At 41.8% G+C, this 19,277-nt stretch overlaps 1 protein-coding gene across 1 annotated transcript in view; it reads left to right on the plus strand.

The window, feature by feature from the left end:
• LOC149366331 (uncharacterized) overlaps positions 1-19,277 on the plus strand; it is an 83,872-nt gene that overhangs the window by 55,815 nt on the left and 8,780 nt on the right. The window contains exon 2 of the mRNA XM_089570308.1: positions 17,339-17,421. Coding sequence (XP_089426434.1) covers positions 17,339-17,421 — 83 coding nt within the window. The remainder of the gene's footprint in view (positions 1-17,338; positions 17,422-19,277) is intronic.

Consider the following 19,277-nt stretch of genomic DNA (forward strand, 5'->3'; position numbering starts at 1 on the left):
TGTTCCTTTTAAAGCTTTTATTACCTCTTTAATAAAAGCTTAACCACAAGCCGAAATTATAAGTGCAATAATTTTCATGCCTCTGGTGTGTTGAAGCGCTAAACTGTTGATTTCGTTCAGAGCTGCGATTGGTCAGAGGAGTAACACAGCACCGATCATGCCGTCTGTCTTTGCTGACTTACTTCTTTTTTAAAATGATATCCAATCATGAGTATGAAAGCACATGCACCGAATATTAGTGAATATTTTGGTCGTTAGCAACCAAGAGCATGTTTGCATGCGTGATGGTTGTCGTGGCCGATCGCGGCCAATGCACCTTTTTTCAGTAACGTTCTGTGCATCCGCCAAGCCGCTTCGTCCGCCATTATTGCCGACCATGTCAGGCGGAGATGGGCAGAAGATCGCTGTACGTGTTCTTCGAAGAAATAGCTTCTGGTCCCTTGAAGAAGCGAGGAGGCGCGGTCAGTGTCGCCAGCGCGGGTGAAAGGATCAATGCAGTGGGGGAGCGTGAGCCAGCGTAGGTTTTAACTATTGTCCTCAAAATAACCCCGCCACCCCGCTTTCGGGAGAGGGCCATCTTCGAGAGGGAGGGGAGGCGGTGAGGGCTGCATACTTTGCTGTACAGCGTCTTCGCGCAGAGGGAACACAGCTGGTTTGAAGAGTAAAAAAGGGGGTAAGTTTTCTGAAAGAGACTAACGGCCTCCACCACCTCCACACGGGTGTAACGATGCACTCTGCAAAGTGCTTCTTTAGTCCATGCGCCTTCAGATAGCATAAGTCGTGAAGATGCACCCTTCTTACACCCTTTTTTCTTAGAGTGTAGAGAGAGATGACAGAAAGAAAAATATCATTGTACATCTCACTACTGATATAATTATTAGCGAACTTTGCGTCCCTGAATGTTTTTAATGTCCAATCGGTTACTGAAACGGGATAACAATTACAGTTCGCTGCTGTAGAGAGAGATGACAGAAAGCCATATTCTTTTTATTTATTTTTCAGACGTTGGGACACGTATTTCACATTACAATGAAACATACCAGGTATCCAAGCTCAACGTTGCTCAGGAGTGCCCACAGCAGGGTAAAACATATAACATGGACAGTTATGCACTGGCATTCTTTTTCTCTCACGGTATTGCATTTGAAAAAGAACTGCCGAATAATATACTGGAGAAAGACGCGCGGTTAAAAATTCATTTGTTTTTTTTTCATTTATAAGCATTTTGAAGACGCAATGAGACAAAAATACATTGACCTAAGCCACACTGCACTCTTTGCAACATTGAGATCTGTTATTAACCTGCTATTAGCTTCCTGCAGTTCAATTTGCTTCAACCTTGAGCGCTAGGACGCTTCCTATAGTTTTTTCCCATCTTTATTCTCTTGCGCCCTGCGGCGTTTTCCTATCAATAATATCCCAACCGTTACCCATAGGGACCACAGTTATGGTTCCGCTGCAGCGCCGTTAGAGGCGAAATTTTTCGAGATGATGATTTTTACAGAAAACTTTTTTTTGGGCTGTCAGGCAAACGAGATGAGTGAATTATGTAGAAACACCAAACATGCAAGGTGCATTCGTTGGCGCAAATACCGGCTGCAGAGCCAGTGAGGTACCACAGAACACATATTTTCGAAAATCCTCACCCTGAACACTTTTCTCTTTTATTGTACGCTTCCTGCCCATATTCGCTTCCTTTATCTTTATTAAATATGAAATATTTTTTCCTACATATGTACAAAATTTTCAGATATAATAAAATTTTTCATACAAAATCCACTTTCTATCTTCTTCTGACGTATAAACCTTACCGCCTAAATGATAGGAATGCCTTCATTAGTATTTCGCATCTGCTACAAATTTGTCCTGAACATCACGATCACAAAAACAATGAATTCGAGGCTCGCGGTGACTAATGATTACTGCCATAAGTTGGTTTGTATATTTTGAGCACTTTTCCTTTGAAGTTCTGACAACTTCTAATTCGCCCAAATGCCTTGCCTTATACTCCAAGCAAAATTTTGAACTGAGCAGGTTCGTTTCGTTGGAACTTCATTCCGTATAGTATATTTGTAATCTCTGCTCCTAAGCATTGCGGTGCCAATTTATTGGTAACGCTCAATGAATACGCAGAAATGCAGTGTACCAAATTTTTGTTCATCGAACAAGACTACCTGAACAGCATTATATCTGTAATGAAGGGGTCCTTTACAGCTGAACCCGCAGGCGGGGGCTGCATGGAATTTAGTTGGCGCATTTTATGCACTAAACTTTCTGGTTATTGCTCTGCGCGAGGAATGCTAGGCGAGAGTTAGAAAATATCTCGAAAAACAATCTAGAATGCCACTTCTAAGAAAGAGAATGAGTTTTACTTAAATATTTATGGAAAATTTCCTATTCGCATCAAGTATATTTTTTTACACGGAGCGTTTGTCAGGGAACAGTATGTGTCGCCCTTTTCACACTTAGAGGGACAGCGGAATAGCGTCACCACCGTGTTTTGCGAAACGCTACTGCCGGCAGCCGGTGAGAACTGACGGTAAAGGAGGATGAGCAGTATGTCAAGCAAGCTACTTTATCCGCGCATGTGCCTTAAGCCACCCGTTGTCTCCTGTTGTCGGCAGTAGCTCTTCTCGAAGTGCGGTCGTCAGGCTCTTATAGTTTCCCTGTAAGTGCGAAAGGGGCTGTACATGTGTTGTCTGCTACGGCCCGACTCTGCCTGCGACTAAACACAACAAATATAACTCTAGCGGCTGCTTTGTGCGGACTAGTCATAAGAAACATCCTATCAATTAACGTTTAAGACATGTCTAGTCGTGTCTATTCGATTTCTACTGTTTGAAAATGGTGAATGTAGGTTCTAGAAAGTCAGGATATATTTTTGTCTTTTAAACCATACTGACGCCAATCGATGGAGCTTAAACATTCTTCTGCTCTCTGATCATAATACTGTCGCACGTCGAGAATTCCAAACGAAATGCGCTGAAACACAGCACTGCGGGGGAGAAATTTTTGCTGGACGCGAGTTGTTGTAAACACGTTTTGTTGTAGCTCTATCTCGCTACGCAGTCGCCTGATATTGTTGCCTAAAGGAGGAGCTTTTATGCCTTTAACCCTTTCGGCCCTGGATTTTTTATTTCGGCCGTAGATTTTTTTGCTCCGCGTTTTTACAATGCCTAAGGCCCCATAACCACGCAGTAAAAATTTAAACCTTGTGGTGCGAGTGTTAATCGATTTATGGTGTCAAAATCGGACATCAGGGCTCAATGGGTGTAAAACGCTAGTGGGACCGTTTTGGTAACCGCAACTGACAAGAAAGAAATTTAACGAAAAAATTTCTTATTTTGCAGTGTGGAGACCTATAAAGAAGCTTTCTTTACTTTGTAAGGGATAGATAATCTCGAAGTTTCCACAAAAAACATCGCTCGCTCCTGTTTACCTTGCGTTTTGCATCATACCTCCGCCTTCTTTTTCCTGCCAGGTTTGTGTTTCAGCTTGTGTACATCACGTCACAGCTCACATGTTCAAAACTTGCGTAGCCTTCCTGGAAGGCGACTGTGGTCAAGGTAAAGGCTTTCCTCTAATCTGTAACGCCCTCCTCTATCGAGCTTCACGAAGCACTTCCGTAGCGCGCGGCGCGAAGGTCGGCAAATCTAAGTTCTAAGCTTGCGCGCGGCACACTGCATCTCGCTTGCGCTTGTTTTCAAACCAGCTGTTTGCTATAGAAGAATTCATAAAGTGGAACATAATCTCGTCGTGCCTGTGTCTTGACCGAATGCTATTCCGTACAGGTGACAGGAAATTCCCTCTCATTCCATAGGCTTATGAGTTCGGGATATCTCTCGGCCGGGGAGAAAGCAGAAGCTGATTATAAGCACACCAAATACTCTTTCTCATGAAAACACAGCCAAACACGCTGCATTGATCCGAGCGTCGAGGGCTCGCCACACGTGCTGCACGAGCGGCGGAGCGCGAGTTTCAGTGTAAATACCCCGGTCGCTTCTTGCAGCTCAGTGTCGATGCTCACAGCTCATAGGAGGAGGAGAGAGGTAAAAAAAAGGAATAAAAGCGCAAGGTCAGGCGTGCATTTCTTCTTGCTATTTCCGGTTGCTGTTCGCCGACATCCGCATGGTCATTTCCAGGCTCAATCCGAAACTTCACCATGTATGATAACAAAAATTTTCATTTTCCAATTCATCAGAATGCAAATTTTAAGATTTTGTCCATTTTCTGTAATGAACATTCATGTCAGCAGTCCAAAAAGGCCGTTAGTATAGGTGCATCTGCTAAAATACTAGCAGATTCTATTCTACAAACATGACCTATCATCACTGAATGGCCACCGCTGGCAACCGTTGAGCCCTGATGGTGTCAAAATCACACATGTCAAAAATGTGTTCAAACGCAGCGTCTACGCATTCAGTAATACTAACGACGGGAATGTGAGCTTGGATAGGCGTTTCACAAAACATATAAAAATCTGAGAGCAGAAGAACGAATGGTTAGTGAGATAAAAATGCACAAATTTGCAACACCTCGGCTTCTTCACTCCATGCCTCCCATGCTGCTACTTCTTCTTCCTTATACCGCAGCTCAATGGAAGTCCGTGAACCGCGATGTCGATAGCAGCAGGGATCCCCAAGGAACTATTGTATTAAAAATTGATAGTATTTTCTTCTGTTACTGAGGGGTGAGCGTAATATTTGTGCTGTGGTGTCAACTGACACCGCCAGGGCCGAAAGGGTTAAAACCTTCATATAATATCGAGCTATAATAAACATCTTTAAAAGAACTTACGTCCCGCAAACTTTTGCCAGCGATAGTGCATCTCTGGGTGTTGTTATTTAATATGTAGGAGCACTTAAGATTTTTGCCATAAACAAGCAATGAACGTCAGTGATTACATTAATAACATTTCTGTTAGATACGGCAAAATCAAGAAGAAAGAAGCACCGTTTTAATGACGTTCTTCTCGTAGGTGGCGCTAGTATATGCATACCATTTATAAATAAGAATAATCTCCGAATAGTCTATACGTGCTCTCTATATTAACATGGTAGCAGATGCACGAGAGGAAATAAACAAAAAATGTTCCAGACGTCATTCGTGGCCATTATTTATGAGTATTTCCAAATTTGCATGTTAGAAGTTTCTTAATGGTATGCGTTCAACTCTTGATTTCTATATGCGACCTAAGTTTGCATGAGCTATTAGGTTCGTCTTTAACAAAGTCCCCTTTGTGATTTTAACTCAGTCTTATTATTTTGTGCAAATGTTTGGGGATCATGAAAGAGCGGATCTGCAACGTGAAAAACTGCATGTAGAAATTACCATGAAAAAAAAGTTCAAATGGTTCGCGGTACTCGTAATTTATTCTTTGTATGTGTATATTCAGCTGCCGTCCGTGACCCCCAGCCACAGGCGGCACAATAGCGTAGTGTAAAGGTATGGGGTGGGGGGTGTGGAGGGGCGGGGGGGTGGGGGCAGGTCAATTGGTATTTGAAGTTGAAGCAAGAGGGTTTAATGAGAGCCGTGTACCCAACCTCCAGAGCTAGACCACGACAGTACAGTCACGTTTCACGCGCGGAGTTTAAGGTGCCTTGCTTCATCAGCTTTGGATAGTGATATGCGGACAAGGCACGACAAAAAGGCAAGGCACGACAAAATTATTCTCTCCATGACCTTTCCCACGCAACTCGCCAAGGCTGCTGGCCATTACAACGTGAGCTCGAGTGGAGACATCTATGCTTTTTAGTAGGGGTATCAGTCGACTCGATTTCCATTCGTGTCGAACAACACCGTTGAGCCAGGAGTGGCTATAGAGGAGCTCTTCTTGCGCCTCGTGGCCGGAGTGGCACAGCGCAGCATATATGATTCCACCTGGCGATAGTGAAGACAACCGCCGACATGCCGCAAGAGCAGCGCTGAGTTTCTTACGAGAACAAAGGAGATCCATAGCTGCCTGCCGTGCATGCCGGGAAATCGAAGCACTCGTTACACTCACAAATTTCTTGGAGATGTCCGTTGCTACCTCAAGCTGCTGTCGATCCTGATAGCACTAAAGGACCTAAGGGGCCGGAGTCCTTGTCGGTACGTGTAGGCAGCCGATACGAGAGAAATGTTCCTTCTGCAACAGAGCACCAGTTCGGACCAGTCGGGGTTGCAAACAAGGTCATCTGTAGGTCATAGTTCAGAACTATGTTCACAGTGCATGAGCGCTGCTGGGTGAGCAAATACGCGTTTAATGCCCTCTGCCCGCCAAGCCGACTCCTTGCCTTACCAGTCCCGCACTGCGCTAATGCAGGTACGGTACGAGGGCAACCACCGGTTTTACATGTGGGTCTGTCCATCGAAATCTGACGCAAGCCCGTTTTCGGCATGCCCACGCATTCCCAAAAGGACTGAAGAACTTAGTTTCGACATTTCTCAGCCCCACGGGGGTCCCACAGGGGCCCATCATCGTGGGCCACCTCAAAATGCACTGAGCGGGCACTATGTTGAATTCCAACAGGACATTTTATTCAGAAGAGGTAAACTAAAAGAAGGCTGCAATTTTCAATAAAACCACTAATTTGAGCATTCAAAAAGGTTTTGCGGCCTACTCCAACAACAGGCACTCTGCAAAGTTATTTCACACATTCACATTTTGTTAATGCCTGCGGAGTTTGCAGTTTTCCCTTCAAATTACACTTATCTGAAACACTAGAGGGAAGCGGTGGCACTCTAAGACCCTATCGGAGAATTGCGCAAGCTACCAGGGAGTGAAGAAATAGTCTTTAGTACTGTAGCATGCTGGGAGTCGTGCTGAAAATATGTGATGAGACAAGAAAATTTTCTAATGTTCTCTGCATAACTGACATGTTTCTAGCGGGAATTGTTCTGGACATGACGAATGAGCAAACATTTGCGAAGGAACCATGTTATGGGTGATTCATACTGGCTTCCCACTGCGCTATCTAAAACTATGCGGGAACACCTGTCTAGAAAACATGACGCTCTAAAAAAACGAAAACCCAAAAAAACTTCGGCAGTGCACACCTTCAAGAAACCTGTATAAATACCAGCGCTCCTACGAACACAACACTGCTCTCAGAGTACCGAGGCTACCACTTCTTACTCAAGAAGAATGAGAGGTTTCTTTGCAGCTCTACTTCTGGCACTGGCCGCTGCTAACGTTGCAGCCCATCCTTCAAAGACGGACCTGTTCAACGTGAGAAATTTATGTCCACCTATATGTCGTGCTTTTTTAATTGGTAACAATACTCAATGGAAGGCTCTTACCATAACTTAAGCGTGTAGAATGGTATTTTTATTATTGTCAGATAGTTATTGAGACATGCGCCAAGGAATTAAATTGCAGGATCGACATCAAGAACCTTAGACGTGGGGGCTTTAGCAGTGGTGATTATTCATGGTTCGTATGTGGCACGATGAAGAGGAAAAATTGTCGGCAGATTGGTACACATTGGTTAATGAAAGATTCAGATAGCGGTCAACGTTTATATATATATATATATATATATATATATATATATATATATATATATATATATATATATATATATATATATATATATATATATATATATATATATATATATAGTAAGAACGTAGACCAACGTTTGAAACGCTTGAAACAATTTATTGACGTTTCGACCGTGGCTTTCGTTTTTCCCGAATAAAAACGGCCACGCTAAGTCTATCCCGTTGGAAGTGCCTGGGTTGGACGATATTTGTGGAGCTCCACAACTTTCCCATTGACGCCTAAACGTCTCAAGCTATATCTAAAAGGTTAATTTATTTATCTCGACTAATTATTCAAACTGGGGGAGCGAAAAAATGGTACTGTAACTCTAGATAAACCTTAACAACATCCACGCGATTTCAGTTCTGAAAAACGCTTAGTTCTTTTGTAAATCTTGGTCCAAGTTAGCTAGGACACCCTATATATATATATATATATATATATATATATATATATATATATATATATATATATATATATAGTAGTTGCAGGAGGTCTTGTCGTTCAAAGGGCCAGGAAGACTTGTCGAAAAAGGGGTCACAACCTTGCAATTATCTTAATTTAATACCGACAGTTTCAGACGGAGGACCGTCCTTCCTCAGGGTATACACAAGAATAGGGTATACACAGGGTATACCCTGAGGAAGGACGGTCCTCCGTCCGAAACTGTCGGTATTAAATTAAGATAATTGCAAGGTTGTGACCCCTTCTTCTATATATATATATATATATATATATATATATATATATATATATATATATATATATATATATATATATATATATATATTACGACGTGTTGTCATGGAGAATATGAGAGAGCTTATCTCACATCTGAGCAGTTTGAGGGCCCCCGTTTTAGTTTTCCAGTAGTACTCTTTTTTCGTCGTCGTCTCCGTTCCAGTCCACTGCTCTAGATGCGCAGCGCCGCCTATGATCCTCTCCTCACGCGGCCCGTTTTCAAGCAGCTGTCGCATATAGACAGCGCTATATTGCTCCGCTACGCCCGCCACGCCCTCTTTTCTCTTTCCACACTAACCACGTTCAGGATGGCTACAACACTTCGTCTTCCTAGTCTCTCGCCATACCATCCTCAAATGGTAATCATACTTTGGTTCGAGATTTATCCGCTCCGGCTACACCCTCTCTCTTTCATAATAGCTTCATTCCGTAGGGTTACTCTTATGACTACCCTCTGATAACTCCTTCCCTAGTTCTCGTCATATCCTCCTCCTTCCGTTGTAACCCTTCTCGTCACTCCAATGTACCTACCATACGGGTGTTTTCCATGGCAACCGCCGACCGGCTGCTCCTATTTATGTTTTTATGGTCTCGCCATACCCTCTTCTATCCAGAGTAACCTTCCTCCAGTTGGAGATTCCTTCAATCTTGACACCCCGTCCCCTTTCCACGGTAACCACTTTCCTACTTGATCAGGCTAGTCGTAGAATTTTCAAATACATCAAGAGTCGTTAAACGAGCACAAGAGATAATACATTTCCCCTTATTTCAGGGGAAAATGCCTCCTAAATTAATCACTAGTAAAAATCATAAAATAAATGGAGAAAAATCATAATCATAAGAAAATAACTGATAGCACAGCATTATTTCGAGTGGCTGTGTTATCAAAAGAAGCACCTCGTTTTGCTCGCTAAAGTATCTTCATAAGGGCCCGGTTAAATCCGCCATTGTTAGGTACCAGACTGCGCGGTATTTTCTTTAGATATCTGCAAGTAATGAAAAGCAAGCCTTCCGGGTTCTCTTAGTTAGGACGAGGGGCGGGAAAAGCGTAAAAAAGTTTTCGAAATAATTTATCGACCAGTGCACATGTAGACTTACTTATGCGACGAGATGTGGCTTCTACAAGCGCAGCAGCAGCAGGCTATCTGTTCAGCTGTTATCGCTGACAGGTCCTAGTAACTCTCTCATTTCGAACTAATATTTCGATCACCGATTTCTTCAAAAATCCGAAGATACCATGGAACTTCCTTAGTACTGACATAGAACTCGAAGTAATGAAAGGGGGCCCAGCGATGAGTGCGCTGCTCGTAAGGACACCTCTATTCGAGGGTCTTTTTTCATTTTTTATCTTAAGAACAACTTGACGTTCTGGAAGCTGTATTGGTTCATATACAGCTTACATACCTATAATATACATACCTATAATATTGGATCCGCTAATCCCTCAAATTTCCGAGAATGCTGGTACCTGGGAGTATAAATTTATTCTGCCGCATTGGAACCGGGTTCCACAAAGGCGCTGAAGTCACCAACCTTTTCGGTAGATTTTTCTTCTTCTAGCCGTCAACACGTCTGCTTAAGCATTATCCACTTAGGCAAGTGTACAGTATGTGTTAAATGAGAAAGTCCTCCCAGGATTCACAAAGAAAACGGCGCCAAATACGGGGACATAAGAGAAACAGGCACGACAGGACCAGCGCTGGTCCTGTCGTGTATGTTTCTCTTTTGTCCCCGTATTTCGCAGGTTTTCTTTGTGAATCACGAACCAACTAGCCCAAACTAGAGTTTCCCTCCCAGTGGTCTGATTCTGAGGAAAAGAGGTATATTATTTATGCAGGCAGGAACGTATTCTTCTCGTAAGCATGGTACTGATCCCTGCTTGCAAGGGGCAAGAAGCTGCTGGTTTTTGGTTCTCTGCAGCAATAGTTGCCATTAGGTGAGAGGCGAGGTGGTAAAAAGAAGCAAAGCTTTTCGAAAGGCCTTCTGGAGCGTTGTTAGCATTTGTAGAAGCATTTTAATAGTTCACCAAGGCGCTACTGCGGTGTGTCCAATCCCAAGCAGGAAAGATATTCGGCCCAATATTGGACATCAATGGTTTCACTCTGGTCCTTGTAGGATCGGCCTTCGCCAATGCACTTCCAATATTGAGCCAATTAGTTGTGCTCCTGGTTGATGTAGCTGCTCACCTGGCATACCTGGAAAGAAAGCGATTAGGGAAATTTTCTCTGTCATGGTATTTTCTGACTGCAGTTCGAGATAGAAATTACATGTATTATTCATTACAATTACATTCATTACATTCATTAATATTCATTACATGTACTGAATATATATTTATTCGTTTTTTTTCTTGTTTGCTTTCTTTATTCTCGTTATGATCTCCGTGGTGAAAGTTTATCCTAATCTGTTCGGCCAGGTTACTCTGTTGTCAGTTTGTTTTATTTTATTGCATCTGGAACATTCCATGACGCACTTCTCAGCGTGACTAAGTGTCAGCACTCAAAACCCAGCATGCGCGAAGGCACAATAGCGCATTCTAGCCACACTATAAACTGATATATACCTATAAGGGAGTCAAAAAAGGGGTAAGCTGCCCCCAAGTGCACTCCCTTTTAGGGGAAGTGGATGCTGCCCAAGTTCCGGAGAAGAGCTTGATCGCTAAATATATTGAATAATTGCTGATGGTTGTTGGGGGATATTCCCGCCGAAGAGCATAGTAACTGGACCTGGTAAGCACTGCAAGGAGGATTTTGTACGCGAAATCGGATGTTTTGAGGTTACCAAGTAAAGGAGGTTGAATGTTCGGCTAAAATCTTTGTAACTGCAAGAATTTGGGATGTTTTGAAGGCGGAATCTATTACCGTTGCAAGCCATAAGTATTCGGCGTTTTCAGCTATTGAAATCTAGCCTGGAACTTGGGCCGCATACCATGCCCCTAATAGGGAGTACGCTTAAGGGAAGCTTATTCCCTTAATATCCCTATATATTTATTTATTTATTTATTCATTTTTTAGGCAATACAAGTATTGCCCACGAGGCAAGACAAAAGGAGACTATTGGTCTCCTGACTAGGTCTTGGCCTCGCCGGGCGCAGCAGAGGCAGTAGTACATAACATATCGCAATAATCATACATCCTAATCACGATCAGATCAGATGATTATATAATTCTACATGCAATATACATATGCACAAGCTGCGAGAAATAAATGGCACTTTGCTTAATAGCGACATGAAGAAACATAGGAATATTTAACAAAAACAAGACAAAAAAGAAAAACCAGAACATCAATGACACAATAAGGCACGTGCTCTTTGCCTAAACTGATGTACAGATGTAACATTTTTTGCAGTAGCTATTATATCTGGATAGGAATTGCAGAACTTTTAAATTTGATGTTCGATAGTTTGAGTACCATAATTTGTTCTTGGCCTTTCTGTCAGTAAGGTAGTATGGCGCAATTAATAACCGGTATCTCTATCAAGGTACTGACTACAAAACGCCGCAGAATTTGTTGATATCTCTTTATATATATACAGGCTCAGTTTCAAGTGATATGAATACATGAAAGATGGTAGATTGTGGCGGATCATAAGCTCAGAAGCACTAGCTTGTCCATTTGCTGGCTGAAATAAACGTGCAGCTTTCCGAATGAGCACACATGGGATCCTAGATCTAGTTATCTATGTTTCTAGTGCTCTATAGAATTAAAAAGCCACAAAGTCATGCCACAATGCGCTAGTCCTTCAGTTCGATACGAGTAGGGCAGCTCTCCTCTTTTTACCCGTCACACTCATTTTTGTTGACGAGTTTCTTCGACGCAGCAGAGGCGGGGGAGGTGTTCTAGCAGATCTCGCTTCTCAAAAGTATTTGATAAAGTTTGCCACTACTTTCTTCTTCATTACTTACGTCCCCTAAATAATGACACTAGCTCGTTCAAATGGATTGAATGATTTCTGATTAATCGTTCCCAATTTGTCGCTGCTAATCCTTACAATTATCCCTTTGTTAATGTACTTTCTGCTGTTCCACAGGGTTCGGTTTTCAGACCATTACTGTTCCTAATTTGTCAATGATCGTTGTTCTCATGTCTCATCTAATATACATTTATTTGCCGATGACTGTGTGATTTTTCGCGAGATTATAAGCGATAATGATATTAACATCCTACAGTGCGACTTTATGGCTATAGTTAATTGGCGCAGTCCCTGGATAATGGAACTAAACTTTAACAAATTCAAGGTCTTCCGTGTATCTCGTACTGCTAATCCGTCTCCCGTATTCTATTTGAATGACATTCCACTAGAAAGCGTCACTTCTTACATATACCTAGGCATTCACATTACATCTAACCTAACCATGAGGTGTCACATAGATTACATAATTAATAACGCTTACAAAACTTTAGGTTATCTGCGACATAATGTTTCTCGCGCACCATATTCTTTGAAATCAGTTGCTTATCATACGTCCGAATTTAGAGCACTCAAAAGCAATCTGGGATCCTAGACATGACTACTTAATTACTTCACAGGAGCGTGTTCAAATAACTCCGCTATTTTCATTCTTTTTAACTATAACCGAGGAGCTTACATAACAGAAATGAAAGCGAGTCTTAGTCTTCAGCCATTGGCTTCGGGACGAAACGTTTGTCGGCTAACCCTATTTCACAAGTTATATTATCACTCCAGCCTACAATAAATTATTTCATAGACCCTATTACTTCTCGTGGCGCATTGATCCTCCCCAACAAAGCTGCCATCCTCTTATGCAAGATAGTTTCTTTTCTGGGCTCGTTTGTTCCGTAGTTCTAAGGAATGGAACGATCTTCCTAATGAAATTGTATCTATTACTGACATAAAGAACCTAATCAAGTATTTGGCTGGGGATGTATAAACTCTGAGAATTCTGTTCTGCACTAATGTATTTTTGTCTTAGCGAACATTGTATACACAGGATTAATCTTTTATGTACCAGTTTATTCATTTTCCATTGTTCGCTCTATGTTTTCTGCCCACTCCCCTCTGCAATGACTGCAAAGACATGAGGGCAAAATAAAATAAATAAATAAATAAATAAATAAATAAATAAATAAATAAATAAATAAATAAAAGAGATCAAGGATTCGCTAACTCAACTAAAAAATTCAGCATGTTGACCGACACACTAAAACTTTACAAAAAGAATGCAGGCCAACATAGTGCAAATCTTTATCACGGCCCGTGCACGCCTACACGTCCGTGGACTGGTCAGCATATTCATTTCGTGATATTCGCAATCTTGAAACCATTCAGAAAAAAATAAAACCGATTCATATGCCAGAGGTATGAACGTCAGTTTTGCCTTCATGAGATGCTGGAGACTTATCACTCAGATCATTCATGCACAGACGCATCTGTGACAGCATCATAGCCCTTGACAATATAGCACATTCCAAAACCATGCGAGTATGTTTTTGCAGGCTAGTTGGTGCCTAAGCATTGTGGGTTTTTTGCGCAAAAGACACGACACAAAGAAACGAGGTAGACAGGACAAGCGCTTTCTGCGACATACCATAATCGCCGCACCGTGCTCGTTTATTTCCTCTACCGCGCGCAGTACCCGGCTCACTCAGCCGCCAAAAATAGCCCAACTGAACCAACACGGGAACTGTTTCAAACATTTTTTTTTCCTTCAACAACTGGGCAGTGAAATTAGTTAGCTCGAGCCATCTACCAGCAAATCAACTTGCTCACCAACTGTATAATCATGAGACCAGCTAAAATTTCTGCTTTTTATTTATTGTTTAGCGTTGCCGTGTATACCTTGTCAGTGGTGTGTGCTTGTATTTCTGCTTGCTTGCTATTCACCGTGCCCACGCTTAATTCTGTGCATTGGTAAATAAAATACGTAATCGCTCTCACCGGATTGCCGGACTAAAGTAGGAAACTAAGCGCAGTTCTTTGTTGGCATCCACGCTTTTCGACAGTTTGGTGCAAGATGTCTCCGCACGCCTTTAGTCAATCAGCAGACTTCAACAGAGCGAAGACATGGTGATTTTGTTTATGACAGGGAACACTAAGTACCTCACATACCACACAAATTCCAGTACAGTAATTTTGAGCTAATATCAAGATAGATCGTAATTTTGCATATGGATGTTTCGGGAGAGCTACACATAAAGTTCTCTAATGGGTTCAAGGTTTTTGATCTTTGTAAATATACTGTCCTAAACGCTTTATTCGAAAAAAACTTGATTACTAGATTTACTCAGAGTGTTCCATTTAGGCATAAAATACTCAGGTCGTGAGTTGTCCTCTGTCTACAGCAGAGTTAACTAGTGTACAACTCAAAATGGGGTTTTTATTCACTACGTTAACCTTTCCTTTCCAGGGATAGTTTCTTGGTGATGTTAATTTCTCAAAAAAAAAATTGCCTGCAACTCCGCATAATTTTTTCTCCAGCTAATAAATACCGAGGAGAAGATATGGATTTATCTGCGGAGTTCTGACCTCTTTTATTCCGAAGGAAGAAAACACACATGTGTTTACGCACTGAAACAATATCTCCAAGGTGATGAATACGAATTTTGGCAGTATTTTAAGGAAAATGGCACATGGTAAGTCTCTTCGCATGACACAATCAATGAGATGTGAGGTAAAAAGTCAGGAACTGTTGTTTCAAGAAAGAACAGCAATATAATGCTTGCAATTAGCTTGGTAAGCAATTTTTTAGTAATTTATTTCACCATGACACTGCAACATCAGCTCGTTAATTCCTCCATGAGGAATGTATCGCCATTTTGTAACCATTCCTCCACTTGAACGCTTCCATCGTCTTTTCGCGGCTTTGGCAATATTTACAAAGAAACAAACAGTTTATTGTAAATGCTACAAGACCACATTAAATATGGCATCGATGTAAAAACATGAGTGCTTATGCTTATGCCCGTGTGCCAAATCGCCTGCATGAAGATGACCGTTTCCAAAGGGCGTAGCGGCGGCGACATCCTTAAAAGGCACTACTACACATAATCCAAGTATGGCTGAGGTCTAACAGAATTTCTAAGCGCACAAAATGAAAGGAAATAACAGCCCTCGCAGCACTTTCTGCACAATTGTAGATGTTTCGTGTTTCTCTGTTATGCCTTCCGCGGTGTAAAATTCGTAATTTTCTCCTTGTTTTCCTTTTACCTGAGATAATGGCCTTTTTTATTTTTCGGTAGCTCACAAAAAGCCGAACGTAATGGCGAGAGATTTGCTGTCATCTACAAAAAAAGTTAGTTGTCAGATATGCACTAGATTGCACCGATTTAAGTGCCAAGCTATTGAGGCTGCACCTGTTAAAACACTTATCGGGCGATTTGGTAACCTCTTCCAAAATTAACCTTTTTTAGTGCACTTCCGGACATAGGAACCAAAAAACACTTTACTGTAGCCCCGCCGCGGTGGCTCAGTGGCTACGGCGCTCGGCTGCTGGCCCAAAAGACGCGTGTTCGATCCCAGCCGCGGCGGCCGAATTTCGCTGGAGGCGAAATTCTAGAGGTCCATGTACTGTGCGATGTCAGTGCACATTAAAGAACCCCATGTGGTCGAAATTTCTGGAGCCCTTCACTACAGCGTCCCTCATAGCCTGAGTGGCTTTGGGACGTTAAACCTCCATAAACCTGTAAACACTTTACTACACTCTTCACTGGTTTAAATAGTTTTATAAGGTTTAAGGTCCCAGAGGGGTTCAGGCTGTGAGGGACGCCGTAGTGAAAGGCTCCGTGAAATTTCTATCACCTTGGGTCCGTTAACGTGAACTGACATCCCACAGTACAAAGGCCTCTAAATTTCGCATCCATTGAAATGCGACGACTGCGGCCGATACCGAACCAGCGTCTTTCGGGTAAGTAGTACAGCTGCATAGCTCGACTGCAGCTTTGCTTGGCAAGGACTCAGATTTCTGAGCACGTTCATATCACGATGAGCATTTTGTCGCGGCAGCCATTCGTCAAAACGTACCCGACAAGGCTATCCCACATGTTATTCTCTAATGATATTGCTGCTCCATAGCACTTGTGCTTTCCTCCACAGTGTTCCTTATGTGAGCGGATCATTATTTACTAATGGGAATATGTGCTGTATTATTCCCCGATAAGAAGCACTGTGGCTCTTATAAGCATGCAGTTCTTTCTATGCACGGAAACTTCGGTAGCAGCATTTCTGGTAAATAAAATTGATGAACATGGATCGTTTCCAACATCGGTGACACTCTGATGCATACAGCCAAAGCTATACTTCACGACCAAAGCTGCGAGAGACAGGCCATCGCCGAAGCCTTGATATAACACTTGAATAAGTAAATACAATAAATACTGCCACGAATGGAACTTGAAGCCACGGCGTCGCAAACTGACCAGCTTCACTGGCCATTGCACGAGTGCGCTATGCCATCGCCGCAGCCGATCACACCTCTTGTTAAACCGTAAAACATATTGGATGTTGATGATGATGAGGAGGATGTCCTCAGGCTTAATGGCACATACCCATGGCGGCGGATTGCCCAGGGTGCATAGAGGACACATTCTGGAGCTGTGCTGTGCACATTGTCGTCTTCACCAACCGCCATCTGCGGCAGGAACAGATTACATCAGATCAGCTTAACGTCAATCAGCTTATTCTGAGTCTAATAGCGTGGCCAGGCCTGCCGCCCACTGAACAAAGCAAACCTATCAGCCAATCATGCTGAGCACATGCTTTCGCACTGTATTCGGTTTAACTACGTTAAAACCTTACCATCTTTTTATTTCCCTTTGCAAGTGATACAAAAAACTTCTTATTCCCTGGTCAAAGGTAGTCGTTCTAAAATGCTTTCTTCCATAATCACCAATATGAAGCAGTCCTTCAAATTTAGGTATTGGCTTGTTGAAAAATACCAACTGCACGCTGCTAACAAACCTTCCGCCATGAGTTCGTCAATAAATATGAAAGAGCATAAATAATCAGAAAAAACCACATTAATCACAGAACCTTCAACCGCGATAGCATTTATATTTAGTGCTACTGTATTGCATCGGCGAACTGCAAGACCTAATCCTGCTGTAATGCAGGCACAATCAGTACCTGTATGGACGACTCAGCCAAGGACCGATGCCGTACGACGAGCCAGTGCTAACTGTCAGCAGAGTAAGAGGTGAGAAATAAGAATTACAAGTTCTTCTTTCTTTCTTTGCAAAGCAGATAAAACCGTTGTCGCACTCTAGCGAAATCTGGAAAACTATTTTTTTTTTTAAGTAAACATCTTCACTGTGACAAGCTCTGTTCCCTGAGAGGACAAATTGACTCATAACGTTTATTGTGATATCACTATTGCAAAATTTTCCCCTACCGGGAAAGAGTGTATCTTTGACCCAAGTTATTGATGGTATAATTCATCGCTGTAAAGTGGCACGCTGGCTACTAGCCAGCCATGCTTCCTTTATGGAAATTCGGGGAACGAGAAATAAACACAAATAAATATAGAAACTGTAAATCAGTGAAAGTAACAGAGCAGTAAGAATTTGGCGTGAATTACAGCATACATTAATTATATTCTCATAAGTACGCGCTACCTTATAGACCTAGGTGTTTCTTTTATTTTTGGTTGTGCCCCTTTTAGTGTGACTCCCCTTTGGGTTCGCATGATAAACCTCGATGTAATTTTTCCGCTTTTAGAGCCTTTCTATAAAGTGTAGCGTTAGAGGCGGAAGCAAGTCGCTTGATATTAAAAAGGATACTGGTACCTTTTGGAATATTCCTGGCGGCAAACACAGGGACTAAAAATTCCAAAATGCAACGTAACTACAGTTAACACTACTGAATTACTAAACACTGAATGTGGTACCAGTTTCTTCCGTTGTCTGAGCCCATACTTTGATTGCCTCATGTTAATGTCTGCTGCAAATATCGTGGCACAATCCGTAGGCAGCTCCGCAGTCCGCCAAGGGGCCATCAATAAATATATTACAATTCCAACTAAATGTTTCATAAACGTGAGCAGACCTAACAAGTGGAGGATGACCAAATGATCAGTTATGCAATGGCTCTATTAACAATAAAAGAGCGTATTTTGTAAAACATAGAAAATAATATGTTCACATTTGCGGTTTCTGTTGATTTTAGCAAAGCATTTTACTGCCTGAACCACCAAATGATAATAAGTAAACTGCACTATTATGAAATTCGCGAAAAGTGCTTAAATTTGCTTGAAACATACGTTAAAAACAGAGCTCAGTTTGTGCACTTAAGCAACTGCAATTCAGTGATTCTACCAATTAGATATTGCGTCCCGCAGGCAATGTCCTTGGTCCGGTATTGTTCGACACCTATAAAAATGATATTGAAGACAGAAAAAGTTCAACAAATTTTATCATCTACAGCAAACACCTTCAGATCATTTGAAATACTTCGTGTTGAGGACATTTATGAATTCCGTCTATTGCAAACATTTTACTTTTCCTCCCTTACAACAATCAACCAACTAATATCATTAGCATCTCTGCAGCGCTGTGACCCTAACGTAGCCACAAGAAATAGAGATTTGTGGGAAAAACAAAGGTAACGAACATTATATAAATATCAAGCCCTGTCACATAACCTCCCATTTATAGTCAACAAAATTATACACACTTAAGGATTGAGTATAAGAGGTTAGAGATCTGTTTTTTCTTGTAATTCCTATGTTCCAGTAATACTGTTGTATTTTTACACTTTATTATGTTTTCTTTTTTCTTTCTTTCTTTGCTTGTACTTCATTTCTACTAATTGATTGTACAATGTTGCCACGTTCTTAAACTGTGTTTTCTGACATCTGTTGTTTCACTTATGTTGTTTACCTGCTATAACTTCAATGCTCAGGATCTTGTATCTTATCTATAATTATTGTTGCAAATTAGAGGTAACATGTCTGTTTTAAATATATTATGATGTCACTGATACTGATATGTAACGATCTTCTCGGCCTTAGTCAAGCTGCATGAGCGCCTTTAGCCAACAAGACCCTCAGGCACT

Source organism: Amblyomma mixtum, chromosome 1, assembly GCF_055824585.1.
Source record: "Amblyomma mixtum isolate Tamu chromosome 1, ASM5582458v1, whole genome shotgun sequence".
NCBI lineage: Eukaryota > Metazoa > Arthropoda > Arachnida > Ixodida > Ixodidae > Amblyomma > Amblyomma mixtum.